The 22,454-nt window shown below is 39.1% G+C and overlaps 1 protein-coding gene across 4 annotated transcripts in view; it reads left to right on the top strand.

The window, feature by feature from the left end:
- Acbd5 (acyl-CoA binding domain containing 5) overlaps positions 1 to 22,454 on the top strand; it is a 37,448-nt gene that overhangs the window by 7,578 nt on the left and 7,416 nt on the right. For 2 of the 4 annotated variants that reach the window (XM_040755392.1, XM_040755389.1), the window contains exons 5-12: positions 2,356 to 2,470; positions 2,703 to 2,735; positions 8,046 to 8,180; positions 11,305 to 11,502; positions 12,256 to 12,362; positions 16,234 to 16,459; positions 21,688 to 21,887; positions 22,218 to 22,259. In XM_040755392.1, the coding sequence (XP_040611326.1) occupies positions 2,356 to 2,470; positions 2,703 to 2,735; positions 8,046 to 8,180; positions 11,305 to 11,502; positions 12,256 to 12,362; positions 16,234 to 16,459; positions 21,688 to 21,887; positions 22,218 to 22,259 (1,056 nt within the window). The remainder of the gene's footprint in view (positions 1 to 2,355; positions 2,471 to 2,702; positions 2,736 to 8,045; positions 8,181 to 11,304; positions 11,503 to 12,255; positions 12,363 to 16,233; positions 16,460 to 21,687; positions 21,888 to 22,217; positions 22,260 to 22,454) is intronic. The other 2 variants (XM_040755391.1, XM_040755390.1) reach the window with 2 other exon arrangements.

The following is a 22,454-nucleotide window of genomic DNA, read 5'->3' as shown; positions in this document are numbered from 1 at the left end:
CAGTAGTCGTGGTTGAACCCATGTCATTCCAACTACTCAACTTGAGCTATATGTCCAGCACCTCTAATTTATATATTTATTTGTGAGACAAGGTCTTATGTAGCTTTTTTTTTTTTAATGAGTGAGAGGTTTTATTAGAAAGGGAAGGAAGGAGGGAGGGGTAGGAAATTGAAAAGAGGTAAAGAGACACAGAGACAGAAAGAGGACAGAAGAGAAGAGGAAGACAGGAAAAGTCCTGCCTGCCCCAGGGGAACGGCGGGAAAGAGAGAAGGCAGCAAAGAGAGGGGCCAGAAAGGTCTTATGTAGCTTTAGCAGCTTCAAAGTTGATCTGTGGCAGGGATGACATGGTTATCTTCCCTATACTTCGTGAATGCTGGAATTATTGACAAGCACCATGCAGCCCAGTTTTATGTGGTATTGGGAGTAGACCCCCATGGCTTCATACATACAAGCCAACCATACTGACTACATGTCCAGCCCTGTCTAATGATCATAAAGAAACTGCCTTTGAACGTGAAGGAAATCTGTAATAAGCAAATTAGTCTTCTCACCATATAGAGGGTTTTTAATAATTTTTATTTGGAAAATTCAGAATGATATCTTGCTGTTTTTTTTTTTTAAGTATTGCCTGTGCTACTCTTTGCTGTGCCCTTTGTTACATTTTCACAACTTTTATTTAGTGGACTTTGGAACAGAGGGCAGATTTAATTTTTTTAGCTGTTATCTATCTCAGTAGCACAGAAACAAAGGAGTCCTTCAAAAGCAGAGAGAATTAAAAGGCATTGTGGTTTGATAATTCTTTTCTTAAAAAGTTACACTTGGGGCTGGAGAGATGGCTCAATGATTAAGAGCACTGGTTACTATTGCAGAGGTCATGGGTTCAATTCCCAGTATCCACATGGCAGCTTACAACTGTTTAATTCCTGTTACAGGGGAAGTTACACCCTCACACAGACATATATGCAGACAAAACACCAATGTACATAAAACACAAATAAAAAGTTATACTTACTTATTTATATATGACACTTAGAGAACAGGTTATAGGACTTAGTTCTCTCCTTCCACTGTGTGGGTTTTAAGTATTGACCGGTTGTTTGGCTTGTCACAAGTGCCTTTACTCACTAAACCATCTTATTTTATTTTATTGAGACAGGGTTTCTCTGTGTAACAGCTCTGGCTGTCCCGGCACTCAGTCTGTAGACCAAGCTGACCTCAAACTCACAGAGATCTGCCTGCCTCTGCCTCTGCCTCTGGAATTCTGGGATTAAAGGCATGCACTACCACCGCCTGGCTCACTGAGTCTTCTTGCCAACCTCTTTCTTAACCTCTAACACTGTATAAACATGTTCAAGATACATTTCTATAATTTAATATAAAGTTGAACTGACATTAGTATTTATCCATTTTTTCCTATCTAGTTTTATTGAGTAATGGCTTAACCACAGTTTAAAGTAAGAAAGGGAACTGGAGTGGTGATTGTGTTTGTAATTCCAGTAATCTGGACTCTGAAGCAGGAGAATTGCTAGGAGTTGAGGCCAGCCTGGGCTGCAGTGCTAAGACCCTGTCTCATCAGGGCATGGTCAAGGCACACCTTTAATCCCAGCTCTTTGGAGACTGTGGATGGAGGATCTCTATGAGTTCAAGACCAGCCAGGACTGCCAGGGGTACACAAGTGAGATCCTGTACCCCCCAAACAAAAAATGAAAACAAAAACCCGAAGCCCCAAAAGAAACAAATGGATGATTTTAAATTGTCTCATAGTCCTGAAGGTATCTAAGAGTTTATCAATTCTTGCTTTATGTTCTCTTAGAAACTTCCTTAATGTCAAACAGATATAATTTAATTCTAGCTCTACTGTTTTCTGTTTTTTTAAATAAACTTCAGATTTTAATGTACAACTTCCCACATAGATAATCTTTTCATGTGAAGCCCTCATAAAATAGTCTCAAATGAAAATATTTTAAAATAAAAAAGTTATTTTAATTCATGTGTATGTGCCTGAGTATATGTGGACCACATGCATATAGGAGCCCTCAGAGGTCATATGTGGAGTTACAGATGATTGTGAAGCCACCATGTGGGTGCTGGGAACCTAATCTGGGTTCTCTTTAACTACCAGTTGAGCCAACTCTCCAGCTCCAAGAATAAACTTAGATCTTTGGTATATATATCTAGTATATTTCAAATAAACTAATTTATGTGCATTATATAATTAATGTAGTCCCTTTGAGGAGTTTGCTAATAAACTTCAAATCTGAAAATTATTGGCAAACTAAAAATAGTCGATTTTGTACAGCTACAGACCAAGTTAATAGTTTGTGATTTTACAGTATTTCTTTCTCTTAATTACAGATTCTTGAAACTATGCCCATGACTGAGAAAGTTGAAGAATTGCTGCATGTTATAGGTCCATTTTATGAAATTGTAGAAGACAAAAAGAGTGGCAAGAGTACTGACTTGACCTCAGGTTGGACAGTCTTATGTCTCTTTTCAAGACACAGAGTCTTGTACAAGGTCAGGCCAGACCGGCCTCTAGAAACTCACCGTCTTCCTGTCTCACTCACCCTTGTTTTGGGGTTACAGGCATGTGTAATCCTGTTCAGCATTGTTTTACTTTTTTTTCTTAACTCAGCAACTGATATATTATGCATACACTAATACCTATCTGTCTAATTTTCTCCTTTACTTTTACATGCCAGTCCGATTGGAGAAAATCTCCAAATACTTAGAAGGTAGGAATAATGAAATCCATGTTTAAAATTGATAGGGCAATGGGGTTGGAGTGATGGCTTAGTGGTTAAGAGCACTGGCTGCTTCTTGCTCTTACAGAGCTGGTCTGACTCCTAGAACCCATGTCAGGGAGCTAACAACTGCCTATTACTCCATCTCTAAGCTCTCATCAGATGGTTTCTTGGCTCTGTGGTCTCCTACACACATGGAATACACTCATACTCACATACCTTCAAACACAGAAGTAAAAATAAGTAATGGGACTGGAAAAATGGCTCGGTGGTTAAGAGCACTGGCTGCTCTTCCAGAGGTGCTGGGTTCAGTTCCTAGCCTTAACATGGTGGCTCACAGCCATCTTCAACTCCAGTTCTAGAGGATATCATGCTCTCTTCTGGCCTCTGTGGGTACCAGGAATTCAAGTAGTGCCCAGGCTTACGTGTAGGCAAAATGCCCATATAGAAAATAAAATGAAATAATTAAAAAAATACTAATAGAAAAATAAATAATAAAAAAGTTTAAGGAAAAAGTAATTCTGCACAAATACATAAAACATAAATTTGGACAGGCTCCAAAGCAATACAGAGAAACTCTGTCTCGGAAAAAAAAACAACCCCCCCAAAAAACCCCCATAAATTTATCTATGAATTGTTATTTAAAGCAAACCCATTATATGAGATTCTAAAATATTATTAAATTCTAAGTTTTAATGTATTAAAATATGCCGAGTGGTTTACCTTATATTACAGAAATACAGAAGAATTAATAGTTTTTTGTGTTTGTTCATTTTCTTTGTTTTTTAATTTTTTTCAAGACATGGTCTCTTTGGGTACCTGGCTGCTCTGGAACTTGCTCTGTAGACCAGGTTGGCCACAAACTCGAGATCCACCTGCCTCTGCCTCCTGAGTGCTGTGATTAAACGTGTGTGACAACACCACACAGCTTGTTTGTTCTTAATTAACTTAAAAAATATTTATTTAGTGCACTCATGCCATAGCGTTGAGAGTAAAGGTCAGAGAGAAAATTGTGGGACTCAGTTCTCTCTACCATGTGAGTCTTGGGGCTGAAAACTCGGGTCCTCAGACTTGATAGCAAGTGCCTTTACTCACTGAGCCATCTCACTGGCCAGTTTTGTTCTGATAAATGATTTTGCTTTATGAAATATGGTAGTAATACCATGAAGCAAATGTTTTTCTAGCTTATTTTTAAAATATTTGTTTATTTAGAAATAGTTTCATGTTGACAGCACTGGCTTTGAACTCATTATGTAGGTGAGGATGGCCTTGAACCCTCGATTACTCTATTTCCACCTCTCAAGTTGTTGGATTACAGAAGTGTGCAACCATGCCTGGCTGCTTGCTTGTTTCCTTCTTTCTTTCCTTCTCTCTCTCTATCTGTTCTTGCTCTTTCTCTCTTTCTTTCAAAGGGTCTTGTTTTATATAGTCCTGGTTGACCCAAAACTTACTGACCTGGAACAGTTATCTTCTTTTCTTTCACCTCCTAAGTACTGGATTTTTTTTTTCTCAGACAGGGTTTCTCGGTGTAGCCCTGGCTGTCCTGGAACTTCCTCTGGACCTGGGTGTGACCTCAGCTCACACACAGGAATCTGCCTCCCTCTCTATCCTGAATACTGGGACTAAAGGCATATACCATCACTACTTGGTTAGGGATTGCAATTTTTAGGTTTTGTGAGATGGGACCTCATTGTAGGTCAGGTTGGTCTAGAACTGTGTGTAGCCCAGGCATTTGTTGTTGTTGTTGTTTTTGCTATTCAGAAATTTTCTGTACATTTGAGCATGCCATATATAACAGATAATTTTAAAGAATCATTGTATTATTTTATGTGTATGGTTGTTTTGTCTGCAGGTGTGTTTGTGCACCACTTGTATGCCTGGTGCCCTTGGAGGTCAGAAGAGGGCATCATCTCCTGGAACTGGAGTTACACATGGTTGTGAGCTACTTTGTTGGTACTGGGAATTGAGCCCAGATCCTCTTGAAGAGCAGACAGTGTTCTTAACCACTGCCCCATCTCTAGCTCCTAGATAATTTTGTAAAAAGATTTATTTGTATTTTATGTGTATGGCTGTTTTGTCTGCATGTATGCCTGTGTACCACTTGTGTGCCTAGTGCCTGGGGAGGCCAGAAGAGGACATCAGATTCCTGGGAACTGCAGTGTGGATGATTGTGAGCAACTGTGTATGTGGGTTCTGGGCATGGCATCTAGATCCTAAGCAGCCAGTGCTATCAACTGCCATGCTGATCTCTCAGCCTCTTATGAGTCTTTTGTTCTTTATTAAGAAGTTCTATTTTATTCTTTGTTTCTTTACCATTTTTATAACAAGAAAATTGTGATTTTGTTTTTTCATTTCATTATATAATAATCATGTAGCTTTTGCCATTTAGTATGTTAATATGGAATTTTATGTAGATGTTTGGATGTTGAATAGTGTTCATTATCCCATAACTGTATTGTTGTTATGTTTTCTGCTGTCAGGTGGTTTTGTTGCAAATGTCTGTTTGATGGAGGTTTGCAGGTTCTTGTTACATTTGATGAAGATATTCATGGGTGTGAGTTTCTTTTTATGTGTGTATGTGTGTACTTGTTTTTATTTTTTCTTTGTTTTAAAAATCAAAAACAAGGCCGGGCGTTGGTGGTGCACGCCTTTAATCCCAGCACTCGAGAGGCAGAGGCAGGCAGATCTCTGTGAGTTCGAGGCCAGCCTGGTCTACAAGAGCTAGTTCCAGGACAGCCTCCAAAGCCACAGAGAAACCCTGTCTCGAAAAACCAAAAAAAAAAAAAAAAAAAAAAAATCAAAACCAAAAAATTCTTCTCTCATGCTGAGCATACACAAGGTTCTAGACAAAAAGTCTTTGGTATGTAATACAATACCTTAGGACTGGGAGTGACCATTATTAGTAGAATACTTGTCTGTTATGTGTAAGACTCAGTCTGATTTTTAGAACTATGGAGATATCATGATTCTCTAAAAGAAAATAGACTTGAAGTTTTAGTCTTTGGTTAGTTAGGGGGACTTAAATTTTCAGAATGTAGGCCTCACTGTTAAAGGTGTATGGATATTTTGGAATTTAATGTAATTGGATATTTTTTTCTTTTTAATTTTTTTTCTTCTTTGAGAAAGGGTTTCTCTGTGTACCAGCCCTGGCTGTCCTGGAACTCACTTTGTAGACCAGGCTGGCCTCGAACTTACAGAGATCCTCCTGCCTCTGCTTCCTGCCACCACTGCCTGGATCTTTTTACTGACTTTTAAAGTTAGATTCTGTGTCTGCGCATGTACACACACGCACGCATGCACGCTCACCATGCATGCATGTGTACACACTGATGCATGATTGTATACTCACCCCAGGGTAGTTTGCAGGAATTGAACTCAGGTCAGGTTTGTGTCAGTCATCTCTGCCCACTGAGACATATTGCTGATGCCAAAGTAGATTTTTGTAAGAGAAAGCCAAAAAGTTTATGGTAGAAGATCACTTTTTTCCTGTTTTTTTCTTTGTTTTGTTTTATTTGTTTTTTTTTTTTTTTGTTTTGTTTTTACTAGACAGGGTTTCTCTGTATTGTTTTGGAGGCTATCAGTCCAGCCCGGCCTCGAACTCACAGATATCCGCCTGCCTCTGCCTCCCGAGTGCTGGGATTAAAGGCGTGCACCACCACCGCCCGGCATTTTATTTGAGTTTTGACAAGGTTCAGTATATAGACCTGAGCTCAGGATTCCTCTTGCCTTAGCCTCCTGCGTGCTGGGATTATAAGTACTACACCAGCCTTTTCTGTATTCTTAAGTGTTCATTAGTATGCTAAAAAGACTATGCAGATGGTGTTCACTGTTGTTTCTCAAGATGTGGACCAGAACTCAACAGCAATGGTAATACATGGGACCCTTAAGGATATGGACCCTTAATTAGATCTCAGTTGATTGATAAGCACATTGTGGTTTGTGTCTTCTCTTAGGGTAAACTTTGATCAATTCAATTTGCTTCTTTAGGCGATAAAATTGATGTTTTAAAAAAGTTTATATCACTGACAGTGTTGGCACACACCATTAATCCCTGCACTCAGGAGGCAGAGGCAGGTGAATCTCTTGAGTTTGAGGTCAGCCTAGTCTACAGACTTAGTGATAGGACAGCCAGGACTGCACAGAGAAATCCTGTCTTGAAACTATCTACCTACCTACCTACCTATCTATCTATCTATCTATCTATCTATCTATCTATCTATCTATCTATCTATCATCTATCATCTACATTATAAATACATAAAAATTAGGTTGTATACCCCAGGCCTTAAAAGATAATATGAAAAAATTTGAAAATGTAAATAGCACCTGTTCAGCAGCACAAATGCTGAAATTGAATAATGGAGTGATTATCATGACTTCTGTGCCAGGGCGATAATACAGATTCATGTAGCATTCTATATCTAATAGGAAGAAATTAGGCGGGCTTGGTGGTGCATGCCTGTCATCCCAGCACTTTGAAAGCAGAGGCAGGAAGCTTTGTGCAGGTTTGAGTTTAGTCTGCTCTACATAGTGAGTTCTAAGCCAGCCGGTGCTATAGTGTGAGGCTTTATCTCAACAATTTAAATGTAGTCCATCTATATTATCAGGGAGACCAGCGACACTGGTGGTAAGGCTAAAATATCATATTGATGTTTTTGGCAATTTGCAAATAATTTTTTTTCTTTTTTCTTTTTCTTTTTTTGGTTTTTTGAGACAGAATTTCTCTCTAGCTTTGGAGCCTGTCCTGCTGTCCTGGAACTTGCTCTGTAGACCAGACTGGCCTTGAACTCACAGAGATCCACTTGTCTCTGCCTCCCAGGTGCTGGGATTAAAGGTGTGCACCACCACTTCCTGGTGCAAATCGTTTTTCAGTTACTAAGTATGGAGGCCATTTATGCTCAAGTTTATTTTTTTGATTGATGTTAACTTTAAAATTAGTTCTCCCTTGGCTTCAGAAAGGATTGTTAAGACAGCATTATAATTTTTGTTGTAAACTGGCAATTGAAGCAATTTGTGTAGTTATAAATGAGTAAAAGAATAACATTTATATTTTTAATATTTTATGTGTAAGAGTGTTTTGCTTACGTGTAAGTGGAACTGGAGTTATGGACAGTTATAAGCCACCATGTAGGTGCTAAAACTGAACCCTTGGAAGAGCTGCCAGTGCTCTTAAACTCTGACTCATCTCTCTAACCTCCATTTATTGCAATTAAAAAACGATTTACTAGTTTTGTTTTGTAAATTTCAACATAAGGTAAATTAGCATATTACTGATTTAGGTTTTTTCATTTCATCTTTTAGATCTTGGCAGTGTCCTGATCTCTTCAAATGCCAAAGCTGTTAATGGTAAGACTGAGAGCAGTGATAGTGGAGCTGAGTCTGAGGAAGAAGAGGCCCAAGAAGAATTAAAAGGAGCAGAACAGAGTGACAGTAATGGTAAGTCTTGGGTAACTAATACAGTTAATAATTTTGTACCAGATAAGATAAAAGGACATGAGAAGATTTGCACTGATTTTACTTATTTATTTATATTTTTATTTTTTTGTATATTGATGCATGTGGTGGCATTTGAGGTATTGACTGTGTATCAAGGTTTTCAGTGGATCAAAATGCTCTACTATGGAATATACAGGCAGCCAGCCTTACTTAATAATAAAATGGGTGTTAATTGAGGTTGGACAAGAATAGGCTATTCTCCCAAATAAGTGCATAAAGTAATGTATTACATAATTTAAAAAGGGGGTATTACTTTTATTTTGCGTATGGGCATTTTGTCTGCATGTATGTCTGTGTACTATGGTACGTGCAGTGCTCTCAGAAGTCAGAAAAGGGAATCAGATCCTTTGGAACTAGAATTACAGGTGGTTGTGAGCTGCCATATGGGTGTAGGGAATAGAACCTAGGTCCTCTGGAAGATCAGCCAGTGCTCTTAATTGATGAGCCGTCTCTCCAGCCCTTTTTAATATACTTTCCTAATTTTAATTTTTGGGAAATAATGCTTCAGTTGTTCCTGGCTGACCTTGAATATGCTCTGTAGCTGAGTCTGACCTGAACTTGTGATCCTCCTGCTGGATTAGAGGTGACTGCTACTATGCTCAGTTTGTGCATTGTTGGTATTTAAGACCAGGGCTTCATTAATGTTATACAAATATTCTACCACCTCATCTACTTCCCTAGCCCCATGTTTGTATTACTTTAAGGTGCTATTTCCAGTGTGGATATATGCATACAAAGTAAAATTAATATAGAGAATAGAAAGAAGGCATAAACTTTACTTCCTGAGATTGAATCCAAGACCTGGAACATGCTGGGCAAACACTACCACTGAGCTATGTACTCAGCTCTTTGTATTTTGAGACTGAGTTTTTCTATGTAGCTCAGGGGTGACCTTAATTTTAACAATCTTGATTCTTTCTCATGAGTGTTAGGATCGCCTCATTTTGATGAAGGAGTATTGGAATCATGGGGTACCACATTCTGGTGCCCTGTTATTAGAAGGACAAGCAATTCCAATTCTGGAAAGAAAGAGCCACTGCCAGTTTACTAGTCTAGTAATTCTCTTCATTTCTAGGTTTCTTTAACATTTTGTCTGTCTGAGGTAATATAAAAATATCAGGACATTATTCTAGGGGATGGAGAGGTGGCTCAGCAGTTAGCAGCACTGGCTGCTTTTCCAGAGGACCTGGGTTTAATTCCCAGCACTTACATGGCAACTCACAGCCACCTAAACTCCATTTTCAGGGGATCTCATGTCCTCTCCTGGCCTACTAGGGTACTCATTGAGCATGCATATAGCATACAGACATAAATGCAGGCAAAACACCCATACACATAAATATAAAATAAAAAATAGATTTAAATTTTTTACTTTTTGTTTTTAGAGACAGGTTATCTCGGTGTAGTCCTAGTTGTCCAGAAACTTGGTATATAGATCAGGCCTCAAATTCATAGAGACTGGCCTGCCTCTGCCTCTAAGTGTTAGGATGAAAGGCATGTGCCACCATATATGCCATCGTATGTGCCCATGTGCATATGCGCACTCACACACATTTTAGCATGTTCATTAGTTATTTGTGTATTTATTTATTGTGTCTGTGCGTGGATGTTGTGTGTTGGTGTGCCCCAGTGCACATATGGACATCAGTGGACATCAAAACTTTTTTTTTTAAAGATCTACTTATTATGTATACAGTATTCCTCCCACATGTACACTTGGGTGCCAGAAGAGGGCACCAGATCTCATTACAGATGGTCGTGAGCCACCATGTGGTTGCTGGGAATTGAACTCAGGACCTCTGGAAGAACAGTCAGTGCTCATAACCTCTGAGCTATTTCTCCAGCCCAGACATCAAAACTTTTGGGGGGCAGGTTTCTCCTTCCATCCTGTGGAACCTGGAGATTGAACTCAGGTCATCAGACTTTACAGCAAGTGCATTAACTTGTTCAGATACATAACTCTAGTTTAAGAGATTATGTTTAGAGACAGGTTTGGTGAGAAACCATATAGGCAGGAGGCTGAGGCAGCAGGATTGCTATGAGTCAATGCCAGCCTGAATTACAAAGTGAATTGTAGGCCATTTAAAGCTACATAGTGAGGTCCTTTTTCATAAAAACAAAACCCAGGGTTTGTTGTTGTGTGGACACCTTTAATTTCAATATTTGTGAGGCAGAGGCAGGCCAGTGTGTGAGTATGGTTATATAGTGAGACCCTGTCTTGTCAAAACAACAGAAATAAACAAACAAACAAGAGCAAGATGCTATTGTAAATCCTGTTTTCCTGTTTAGATTTGTTTTGTTTCTGTGTGAGCATATTGATGCCTGCAGTGCCAGAACAGGGTATTGGATTCTCTGGAGCTGAAGCTCTAGGCAGTTGTGAGTCTGATGGGTGCTGGGGACAAAACTTGGGTCCTTTGAAGAACAGGAAGTGCTCTAAACTGCTGGGCCATCTCTGCAGTCCAAAATGATGATGGTGATGAGTTTTAAAGGATCTTATAAGAGTCATGAGGAATGAGAGCATTTTGAAAAGTTACTATGAGTTTTGGGTGAGCTTTGGCATATAATAATAGCTCCCTTTTAGAAGATTCAACCATTGCTCCTATCCAGATAGGAAGCCCCCAGATAGGTTCAAAAGAATTGTGGTGATTTGACTAGAGAGTCTAGAACTTTTTTTTTTTTTAAACTAAGGGTCTTTCTGTGTAACCCTGTCCTCGTACTTTCTGTTTTGTTTTGTTTTGTTTTTTTGAGACAGGGTTTCTCTGTATTGTTTTTGGAACCTTGTTTTTTTGAGACAGGGTTTCTCTGTATTGTTTTTGGAACCTGTCTTGGAACTCGCTTGGTAGACCAGGCTGGTCTCGAACTCACAGAGATCCACCTGCCTCTGTCTCCCGAGTGCTGGCTTTTTTTTTTTTTTTTTGTGTGTGTGTGTGCTTTCTATGTAGACACAGACAACAGAGATCTATCTGCCTCTGACTCTGGAGTGCTAGGATTAAAGACTGTGTCACTATGCCTGGTTACTAGGTATTTTTATGCATCTCATCTTCTTTTTTCCCCCCCTTACAAGATAAGAAAATGACGAATAAGGCAACAGATAGGAATTTGGAAATCATCGTTGCCAATGGCTTTAAGGATAGCTTTGTTCAGGATACACACAATGATGTTCATACCAATTTCTCCCCGAGTGGCAGAAGCAATGAAGAAGCAAAACCTGTAGATCACAGCTTGGAGCAGACTGGAAACAATGTTGTCTGTGTTCACCAAGGTATTGTTCTTAAGTACTTCTTTATCTAACCTTTTTCCTACAACTAAAATATTCTTTAAACAATTATAGGATGTTTAGGAATAATTTAGGACTTAAAATCTCTTATTTAGTAATGTCTTCTTAGGGTTGTTAATACTACTGTAAGGCTTTGTTACTTTGAAACAGTGAATTAGAGCCAGAATGCTTTCTGTTTTCTATGTTTTCATAATGTGTAGTTGTGTGGGTACCATGGTGGGGGTCTATGGAGGTCAGAGGACAACTCAGTAGAGTTGGCGCTCTCTTTCCATCATTTGAGCTTTGGGCATTGAACTCAAGTAGTCAGGCTAGGCAGTAAACTCCCCTACTTTCCCAGCCATGGAGTGTTTTATCAGTGCCCAACTGTAGACCTGGTGGCCTAGATCTAGTGGTGGTTCTCCTGCCTTTACCTCCTAAATCTAGCTGTAATCTTTTCAGTTAAAAATATGTTATATGCATATAATATATACTCTATAATTATATATTATATGTTTATATAATATAATTATATTTATTGACCTGGAGCCAATGGTGGAATACCTGTAATCTCAGCACTTCAGAAGCTGAGGCAGAAGCATTGTGGATTTGAGGCTATACTAAGTACTGTCACTTGGTAAGAGAGATTTCCTTGCCAGAATGAGTGTAATATAGTACTTATGAGTTGTGAAAAATAAAATGAAATATGTTTTTATTGTCTTAGAGTATAATTATACTGTCTGGATATTTGTTCATATTTAGATACAAATGATGATCACAGTGAAGATGCTTCAGGAATTCATCATTTGACAAGTGATTCAGATAGTGAAGTATACTGTGATTCTATGGAGCAATTTGGACAAGAAGAGGTAAAGACAAAATTTTACAATTACTAAATTTCAAAGTGGTATATCAAGTAAGCAGGGTACAATATGTCATTCATGCACAAAAATGCCATAATGAAACCTATTACCTTATATGCTAATGAAAACTAACAAAAAGCAAAAAAAAAAAAAATCCAGTGCATAACTTCTGTGACTAGCTAATAAACTTATTCATTGCTTTGAAAACATATTTGCTGTAGGGCAAAGTGCTTTCTATGCAAGCCTGTAGACTTCAGATCCCCAGAACCTGTGTAAGGCTGGAGTACATTTATAATCTTAGTGCTCCTATAGTAAGATAGGAGCTGGTGACAGGAGAATTCCTGGAAGTTCACAGGCCAACTAGGCTGTTGTATGTAATGATAAATGATAGAAGACCTTGTTTCAGGTAGAAAGCAAGGACATACATCAGAGGTGGTTGTTGTTTAAATACCACATGTATGCTGTGCCACTCACTGCTAAAATAACAGACATGAACACATTGGAGCACCCCCCACACACAATTAAAAACATTTATAGTTTTATTATATGTGTGTGTAAATTAAAGTGTAAAAGACTGGGGGATGATTTAGTAAGACCACTTGCTGCACAAATATAAAGGAAGGATCTGAGTTTGAATACTCAGTGTCCATATCAGAAGCCATGTGTGGAGACCAGCTTGGTGGTGTGCACCTTTAATCCCAGCACCCAAGAAGCAGAGGCAGACAGATTTCTGTGAGTTCAGTTCAGCCAGGGCTATACTCTAAGAACCTGTCTCAAAGTAAAAAAAAAAAAGAAACAAATCCAGTGGTCCTGTGTACCTACATCTCAGTACTGTGGGGAACAGAAGAGAGGAGGATCACCTGGGTTTTCTGCCTGTCAGCTCTAGGTTCAGTGAGAGATCCTGTGTTAAGGAAATAAGGTGAAGAGTGACAGTGACAGAGAAGGCTACTGGTTACCCTCTGGCCTCTGCATGTGCATGCATGGGAGCACATGCCTACTCTGATATATGGGTATATCCAACATACATGCTTTCATACACACACATACCAAAAGAGAAAAATACACCACATAATTAATTTTATTAGAATACTACAATAGTAGAATTGGAATACAAGTCATTTCATAAAAATACTATATTAGAATACTAATATAAGTGGTAGAATACTATTGTAATATAACATTCCATTATAATTTATTTTATAAATAATCTGTGACAGGTAGAATAGAGGTGCAGAGGTAAACTGTTTATGCTACTGTCTTTGCTAAAACATTGATTAATGAAGAAAATTGAATAATCTTCAAGCATAAATTAGTTCTTCATATTGAGTGTATTCCTGGACAGCTGGCTCAGCAGTTAAGGGTGTATACTCTTAAGAGTGCTCTTGCAGAGGACCCAAGTTTGATCACATCAAAACTGATCACAACTGCAGGTGAATCCTACTCCTGGGGATCTGATGCCCTCTTCTGGTCCACAAGGGCATTGCTTTCATTTGTAAAAACCCTCACACAAACTTACATACAAGATGCATACATATTTACATAATTAAAAATAAAAATAAAGCCTTTAAAATAAAAAAATTACTTTTAGACAAACTAATCTTCAGATTTCAGTCACAATTCAGTATTGGAAAAACAAATTAAACCTAACTCTGTGTTTGGGTGTACTGGCCTATACCATTAATTGGTTGGGAGTAGAGGCAGTTACATCCTTGAGTTTGAGGCTAACTTGGTTTACATAGAAAGTTCCAGGCCTGCCCAGGCTACATGGTAAGACCCTGTTACCTAGAAAAAAAAAAACAACCAAAGCAACAGCAAGGAAGTTGATGATTAGTACCTTTTTTCCCTTTCAAGGCAAAGTTGTATTATATAGCCCTGGCTGGTTTGTAACTCCCTATGTACACAAGGCTGTCATCGATAAAGATCCACTGCCTGTACTTCCCAAGAGTGCATTACTTGGACAGTTCATTTCAGTTACCTTTTCTTGTTGATCCAGGAATTTGATATTCTTTAGGAGTATGGCCTTGGTTACTGCTTCTTTGGTTTTAGGCATTACTTAAGGCTGATAACTATTAAAGTAATAAATTCAGTGTTTTCTCTCTTCTGAATTTTAACTGCCTTACTCTTTGCCTAGTATGATGGCTAGCTTTATGTTAACTTGACACAAGCTAGAGTTATATGGGAAAGGGGACCCTCAGTTGAGAAAATGTTCCCACCAAAAGTAGTCTATGGGATGTTTTTATCATTATAATTGATGTACTAGGAACCAGATTAATGTGGAAAGAGCCATCACTTGGCCCATGGTCCTGGCGGGTATAAGAAAGCAGACTTAGCAAGCTGTGAAGAACAAGCCAGTAAGCAACACTCCTTCATGGGTTCCTGCCTCTAGATTCCTGCCCTGACTTCCCCCAGTGATGACTTATGTGCTGGATGGTGAAATAAACCCTTTTCTTCCCTAGTTGCCATTTGTCATTGTGTTTAGCACACTACAGAAACCCTAAGACACCTATGGCTTCAATTTTACATACCTATATTTGAAACATTAACTTCTTTTTTGTTCTCCTAGTCTTATCTCCTGTGTTTATCTTAGTATGTCACCAAACTGTCTAGTCCTCAGAGCTTTTCTCTCTCTCTCTCTCTCTCTCTCTCTCTCTCTCTCTCTCTCTCTCTCTCTCTCTCTCTCTCTCTCTCTCTCTCTCTCTCTCTCTGTCTCTCTCTCTCTTTCTTGTTTTGGTTTTTCGAGACAGGTTTCTCTGTATTGTTTTGGAGGCTGTCCCGGAACTCACTCTATAGACCATGCTGGCCTTGAACTCACAGAGATCTGCCTGCCTCTGCCTCCGAGTGCTGGGATTAAATGCGTGCGCCACCAACACTGGCCATGCTTTTCTTTCTCTTACTCTCTGTGTTCAGTTTTTCCAAGACCACTACTATTCTGTTGTAAGTCCTCAAACAGCTTTCATCCCAACTGCACTGATGGGTCATTGTCATTATGAAACCTTTGATTTGTCTCATATTCATTTGTTCTTTTTTGATTTTGTTTTGTATTGGGCTGACTGTGTAGCTTGGCTGGTCTGGAGCTCACTATATACAACAGGCTGTCCTTTAACTCATAGAGATCTGCCTGCCTCTGCTTCTGAGTGCTGGGATTAAAGGCGTGTGCCACCATGCCTGGCCCATCCTCATTTGTTCTTAGTTGAAGTTCCTTCACTTTTTTGGAACTCTTTCTTGACCAAGCCTTGACCTGATTCCAGTAAGGGTTAGGTATTTATTGGTTGACTTCTGTAGTATCGGCCACATATTGTTTTTCACAAATCTTATCAGCCACTGCAGCAATAATCTCTTGTGACTCCCTTACTCAGACTGTGAGCAAGGATCCTCTTTGCTTAGAGTTGCCTAGAGTTAAGTATAGTAACTAAGGTAAGCATATCTTTATATCTTGAGTGATTGATTGACTCTTGGGAAACCTTCCTTTTTACTCATAGAGAAAATCATGCAGCCGGGCGGTAGTGGCGCACGCCTTTAGTCCCAGCACTTGGGAGGCAGAGGCAGGCAGATCTCTGTGAGTTCGAGGCCGGGCTAGACCGATAGCCTCCAAAACAATACAGAGAAACCCTGTCTCGTAAAAACCAAAAAAAAGAAAGAAAAAAGAAAATCATGCATATCTCATTTATTTATTCTATATGGGGAGCTGAGTACAAGTTGAAGAATATTTTAAAGAAAAGTATTTTCAGCAGGAACATGAAAGGACCCTTTTAGAAAAATGGAATTTATATTACCATGAAAACTTTGGGTGTATCATTTATATTTATAACTTTTAACTGTCATTTTAAGTTTGTAGTCTGTAGTAGACCACTTTATGTCAAACAATGGACACTTTCAGTATTACTTAGGTGGTGATCCCAGTCAGCACTTGGCGAGTTCTGTTTTTTGTGAAGATGGTCAAGTAGCTCCTGGCGATGGCAGCATTGGGAAGATGGTAGCAGTGGAAGGAAAAGGTGGTGAAGTAAAGCATGGAGGGGAAGATGGCAGAAGTGGCAGTGGAGTACCACACCGTGAGAAGAGAGGAGGAGAAAGTGAGGACTTCTCTAATGTCAGAAGAGGGAGAGGTGTGTATTCCTCATTCGCTGATTCATTTTCATCTCTGATGCAGTCTCATTATCTAGCTCTCTCTAGTTTACAACTTGTAGTGATGCTTCTACCTCTGGCTGCCAGGCATTGGTGTGGCAGTGCCCAGCTTTATTTTTTTAATCATTTGTGCAGTGTTTTCTAAAGTAACATTTGTGCATGTGTATGCGTGCGTGTGTGTGTGTGAGTGTGAGTGAGTGTTTACTGTACATTTAATGGCATGCATGTGAAAATTAGAGGACACCCAGGACATGAGGCTTGGCAACACATGTCTTCACCTGCAGAGCCACCGTGGCAGCCCATTATGCAGTATGTCTAAGGAGTCACATTTATGCTTTGTTTTTCTCTCTGAACCATCGGTGACTGCCCTAATTGGGCTGACATTTTTGAGTCCCTGTGTAAGTCAGTCAGAATTAGTTATCTTTGCCTTATTTGGGTTAAAGGAGGTCATTTAAAGCTGACAAAGCAATAAGAGCTAAGGAACACTGAACACTAAACAAATTGACAGTAGTGTTGTGGGCTGGCAGGATGGTCAGCAGGTAAATGAGCTTGCTGCCAAAGCTGACAATTTGGGTGTGGTCTCTGAGTGGAAGGAGACATCACTGATTTCTACAAGTTGTCCTCTGACCTGCAGTTTCTGCTTTGGCATGAACATGCCCTCCGCCCTGACACAAAATAAATAAGAAATGTAACAATAATAAAAAAGGAATAGTGATATGATTAGGGAGTAGACTAGATATTGGGTGTAGAAAAAAGTAAATATATTTGTTATAATTATTTTTGGTGAGAAATAAAGATACTGTGAAAACAATGAGAATGAATACATAAAATTATAGTGTAGAGAGCTGTTGGTGATGGCGCAGGCCTTTAATCCCAGCACTCTGGAGGCAGAGGCAGATGGATCTCTTGAGTTTGAGGCCAGCTTGGTTTACAAATGAGTTCCCTGTCCAAAAAGAAAAGAAAATTGTAGCATAGAACAAGAGGTGTAGCTCGCAGCCCACAGAATGGGAAAAAATATTCACTAACCCCACATCTGACAGAGGGTTGATCTCCAAAGTTTACAAAGAACTCAAGAAGCAAGTCTCCAAAACACCAAAGGATCCAGTTAAAAAGTGGGCTGCAGAACTAAATAGAGAATTTTCAAAAGAGGAGTCTAAATTGGCTGAGAGGCACTTGAGAAAGCGATCAACATCCTTAGCCATCCGGGAAATGCAAATCAAAACAAGTCTGAGATACCATCTCACTCCTGTCAGAATGGCTAAAATCAAAAACACCAGCGACAATTTATGCTGGAGAGGATGTGGTAAAAGGGGGAGCACTCCTCCATTGCTGGTGGGAATGCCAACTTGTTCAGCCACTTTGGAAATCAGTATGGAGATTCCTCAGAAAAATGGGGATAAACCTTCCAGAAGACCCAGCAACTCCACTCTTAGGCATATATCCAAAAGATGCCCATTCATACAACAAGGATGTCTGTTCCACTATGTTCATAGCAGCATTATTTGTAATAGCCAGAACTTGGAAGGACCTAGATGCCCCTTAGCCGAAGAGTGGATAGAGAAAAAGTGGTACATTTACACAACGGAGTACTATTCAGCAGAAAAAAACAATGGAATCCTGAGATTTGCAGGCAAATGGATGACACTAGAAAAAACCATCCTGAGTGAGGTAACCCAGTCACAAAAAGAGAAACATGGCATGTACTCTCTCATATATGGATTTTAGACATAGATCTGGGGAGTGCCAGCCTGAAACAGAAACTTCATTCGGTGGCTTATGGAAGAAGAGGCAGACTCCCATGGCTAAGTACTGAGCTGAACTCAAGAAAGCCAGTAACAGAGAGGGAGGACTGATGACCAAAGGGATTAAGACTGGGCTGGTTTAACCCCAGAAACAGCTGACCTGACAAGGGTTAACTCTTGAATCCCAGGCTGATGCCTGGGAATCCAGCATGGGACTGATCAAGACCCGCTAATGGGGGTGTCAGTGAGGAGGCCTAGGTAATCTATTGAGCCTTGGGCAGTAGATCAGTATTCATCCTGAGTATACACATGGACTTTGGACTCCCATCTAACAATGTGAGATGCACTCTCACCCTGAACTCTTAGGGGGGAGGGTCTATGGACACCCCAGTGGAGGGCCTCACCCTCCCTGGGGAAATGAGGGGATAATGGGGGGGTTGGGGGAGAGCACGGGAGGAGGGGAGGAATAGGGAGAGGGACCTGGAGCTGACTTGTGAAGCAACCTTGTTTCTAATCTAAATTTAAACTTAAAAATAAATAGTAAAAGCATAAAATAAAATTAAAAAAAGAAAAAAAAAACAAATAAATGGACAAACAAACGCCAATGATGTGAGCTAAGTATCTGATGTTAGATGAGTCATAAATAAACACCTGTTCAAAAGGAAAAAAAAAAAGACGTGTAGCTCAGTCATAGCCTGTGTTCAGTTCCCACCATTGAATGTCAGTGGGAAGGGGAACAGATTGAGAAATAACCATTTGAACAAAGTGTGGATATTCTCAATTTTCAATAGGGTTATGTCCCAACACATCCCTTGTTAATTGTGACTATTGTCAGTTGAATATGCATGAAGCCTAACTGCCTTCACTATACTCAGAACACTTGCATTGGCTTACTCTTGGATTAAAAAAAAAATCATCTAACAAAAAGCCTATTAAAGCAAAAGGCCTATTAAAGCAAAAAGTCTATTAAAGCAATGTACTGCATTTCAGGGACTGGAGTGATGGACGAGATGGTGGTTAACAGTATTTGTTGCTCTTGCAAAGGACCTAGGTTCAATTTCCAGCACCCATATCAGAGGGCTTACAAATGCCTGTAATGACCACTCCAGGAATTGAGCACCCTCTCTGACTCTTTGAACACCTGCTCGCTCATAGTACACAGACATAAACATTTCTCACTCTGCCATATACACAGATAAATTTTTTAAAAAATACTGTGCTTCAGGTGAAAAACACAGTTGTTATATGGGTATACTTTTGCACCATTGTAATGTTGAAAAATTGTAGGTAGAATCTGTGCATTCAGTAGAAACTTTTGTACACTGAATGCATAAAAGTAGAGAGGAAAATCAGTAAGGGATTGGATTAGTTTCCTGGTATTGAGTTCATTGACTTTACATGGACGTGGCTCTTTCCTTGAATTATAAATAGAATTGCATCTAGAGCTCAAATTAACCGTGATGTGCTTTAACCCTTGATCTCCTGCTTTACAAACTGAACAAGAGGATGTGGGAAAGGCAAGAAGCAAAAAAACCCTTGATTTCTGTTATGAGGAAAGAATTGTACCACTCCATTTATGCAAAAATACACAGTAATAAAAACCATTAGTTGTGCTGGGGATGTCGTTCAGTAGTAGAGTGCTTGTCTCATACATGTAAGGACATAGGCTCAAGCCCCCAACACACACACACACACACACACACACACACACACACACGAGGGAAGGAGGGAGAGAGAGAGAACACGTATAAAGGACACACACAAGAAACAACAACAAAAAAACCCTCTTGTTAGCCTTCTGAAAAATAAGTTGGCAATACTAAGAACCTCGACAAATTTGATGCTTTTGATCCAATAATAATTGGAGTCTGTCCTAAAGGAGGTATGATGACTAATACTGTTTGCTAACTTGAAGGTTTTAGAGTTATCTAGGAGACAGGTCTCTGGGCATGCCTGGGAAAGATGTTTAGATTGGGTTAGTTGGGGTAGGAAGACTTTGCTGAACTGGGTTCTAGATTATCACAAAGGAGGAATTGAACTGAGCACTGGTACTCATCATATTCTGCCTCCTAACTTGAAACCAGAGTGACAAGCAGCTCCACGGCCCTATTTCTACCATGACGGACTTGGCCTTGACTGGAATCCAAACCAAACCTTCTTTGCTTTTTCTGAGACAGGGTCTTATATATCCTAGGCTATCCTTGAACTCTTTATGTAGCTCAAGCTGAGTCTCAACTTCTGCCTCTCTTGGATTTACCTTCCAAGTGCTAGGATTACAAACATTTGCCACCATACTTGGTTTTTGTATTAACAAAAATTTAATAATCACTCAAGTCAGATGTATATAGAATGGTTAGATTAGTTACTTCATGGTTCATATTAAGGAATTTATATAACCATGTAAGTTTTTGGAATAAGAGTCAATGATGGAGGTAAATGTTTGTAATATAATTTTAAAAATAGTACATAATTATGAAGTTAAGACATTTAAAATTCATGTATATAAAAAGAAATGGCAATATAGAAAAATCTTTGTAGTTAGATATTTAATATGTATAAGGAGTAAAAAGAAATAAATGGCAATATAGAAAAAAATCTTAGTAGATATTTAATATGTATAAGGAATATGTAATTTATAATTAGAAAACCCTTTTATGATCTTAAAATATTTTTAAACCAAGAAAGGAATTTTAGTTATTTAATGTAACTTTTAATACTTACAAACAAGTTATATTTTTAAAGCAGTTTTAATTATCTTTGCAGTAAAGAGGGTTTACATTTTATAAAAAGATGTATTTTATGTGTATGAATGTTTTGCCTGCATGTGTGTGTGTCATGTGCATGCCTCTTGCCTGTATTGTTCAGAAGATAGTGTCAGATTCCCTGGAACTGAAGTTACCATGCAGGTGCTGGGAACCAAATGCAAGAGCAACAAGTTTTCTTGTCTGCTGAACCGTCTCTCCAGCCCCAGTAAAGAGGTTTTTTTTTTTTTTTTTTTTAAAGATTTTTATTTATTTATTATGAATACAACATCTTGCCTCTATGTGTGTCTGCAAGCCAGGAGAGGGCACCAGATCTCATTACGGATGGTTGTGAGCCACCATGCGGTTGCTGGGAATTGAACTCAGGACCTCTGGAAGAGCAGTCAGTGCTCTTAACCTTTGAGCCATCTCTCCAGCCCCCTAGTAAAGAGTTTTTAAACATGTACTCTGAACATGAATCTTCCTTATGAATTGTATAAACATTGTCATATACTAGTAATTATATATTGTCTTCCCCTAATGTAGAGGTTTTTATGTTGATTCCTTTAACCCTAATGGTTTATTTTATATGCTTCCTGATTGTTTTTACTTTACTTTGTTTATATATCAAAGAATTAACAAGGAAAATGAATAATATACTATTTCTGTTTGAAAAAGGAACCTTTACTTGATATTGATAGCTAACTTAGTTTACTCTCTCATCAGGGCATAGAATGCCACATTTGAGTGAAGGAACCCAGGGTCGGCAAGTGGGGAGTGGAGGTGATGGAGAACGCTGGGGTTCAGACCGGGGTTCCAGAGGCAGCCTCAATGAGCAGATTGCCCTTGTGCTCATTAGACTGCAAGAGGACATGCAGAACGTCCTCCAGAGACTGCATAAACTGGAAACACTGACTGCTTCGCAGGTAAGCTGCCGATTAGACTGTCTCACTGGTATTTTCTGTTTTTTGATTCTGTAAAGCAATGTGGAATCTGTTGGTGATATTTGCATAAATACCAGGTGTGTGTATGGGGTTGTGGGGTGTGATGACATGGTGGCTCATACCTCTAACCCTAATATCAGGGACGGGGAGGCAAGGAGGATCAGAAGTGCAAGTTCATGTACATTGGGGGTTGTAGGGCCAGCTTGGGGTAGACACCTTTCTCAAAATAGAGACGAGCAAATAAAAACTCCCTAAAATTACACCTTTTTTTTTCATTCTGTCATAGTTGTTACTTTTCATTTGTATTTCAAGGCAAAATTATCATTGCAGTCAAGTAAACAACCCTCCTCACAGGTAAGAGTTCTAAGTAATTATAGTACATTTACAGTTTTTGAAATACTTAAGTCATTTAATATGAAATCTACCTTTTAGAGCTTTGAAGCTAAAAATGCATTTGGGAGTGTGTCCCCTTTGGTCTTTGCCCACTCTTTTCCTTGAGAGTGCTTTACATTATTCTGCAATAAACTTATTTCCTACAATAAAAAAGTT

The sequence above is a fragment of the Mesocricetus auratus genome, unplaced genomic scaffold (genome assembly GCF_017639785.1).
Source record: "Mesocricetus auratus isolate SY011 unplaced genomic scaffold, BCM_Maur_2.0 Super-Scaffold_100013, whole genome shotgun sequence".
Classification (NCBI taxonomy): Eukaryota; Metazoa; Chordata; class Mammalia; order Rodentia; family Cricetidae; genus Mesocricetus; species Mesocricetus auratus.
This window is presented reverse-complemented; position numbering and strand designations above follow the sequence as displayed.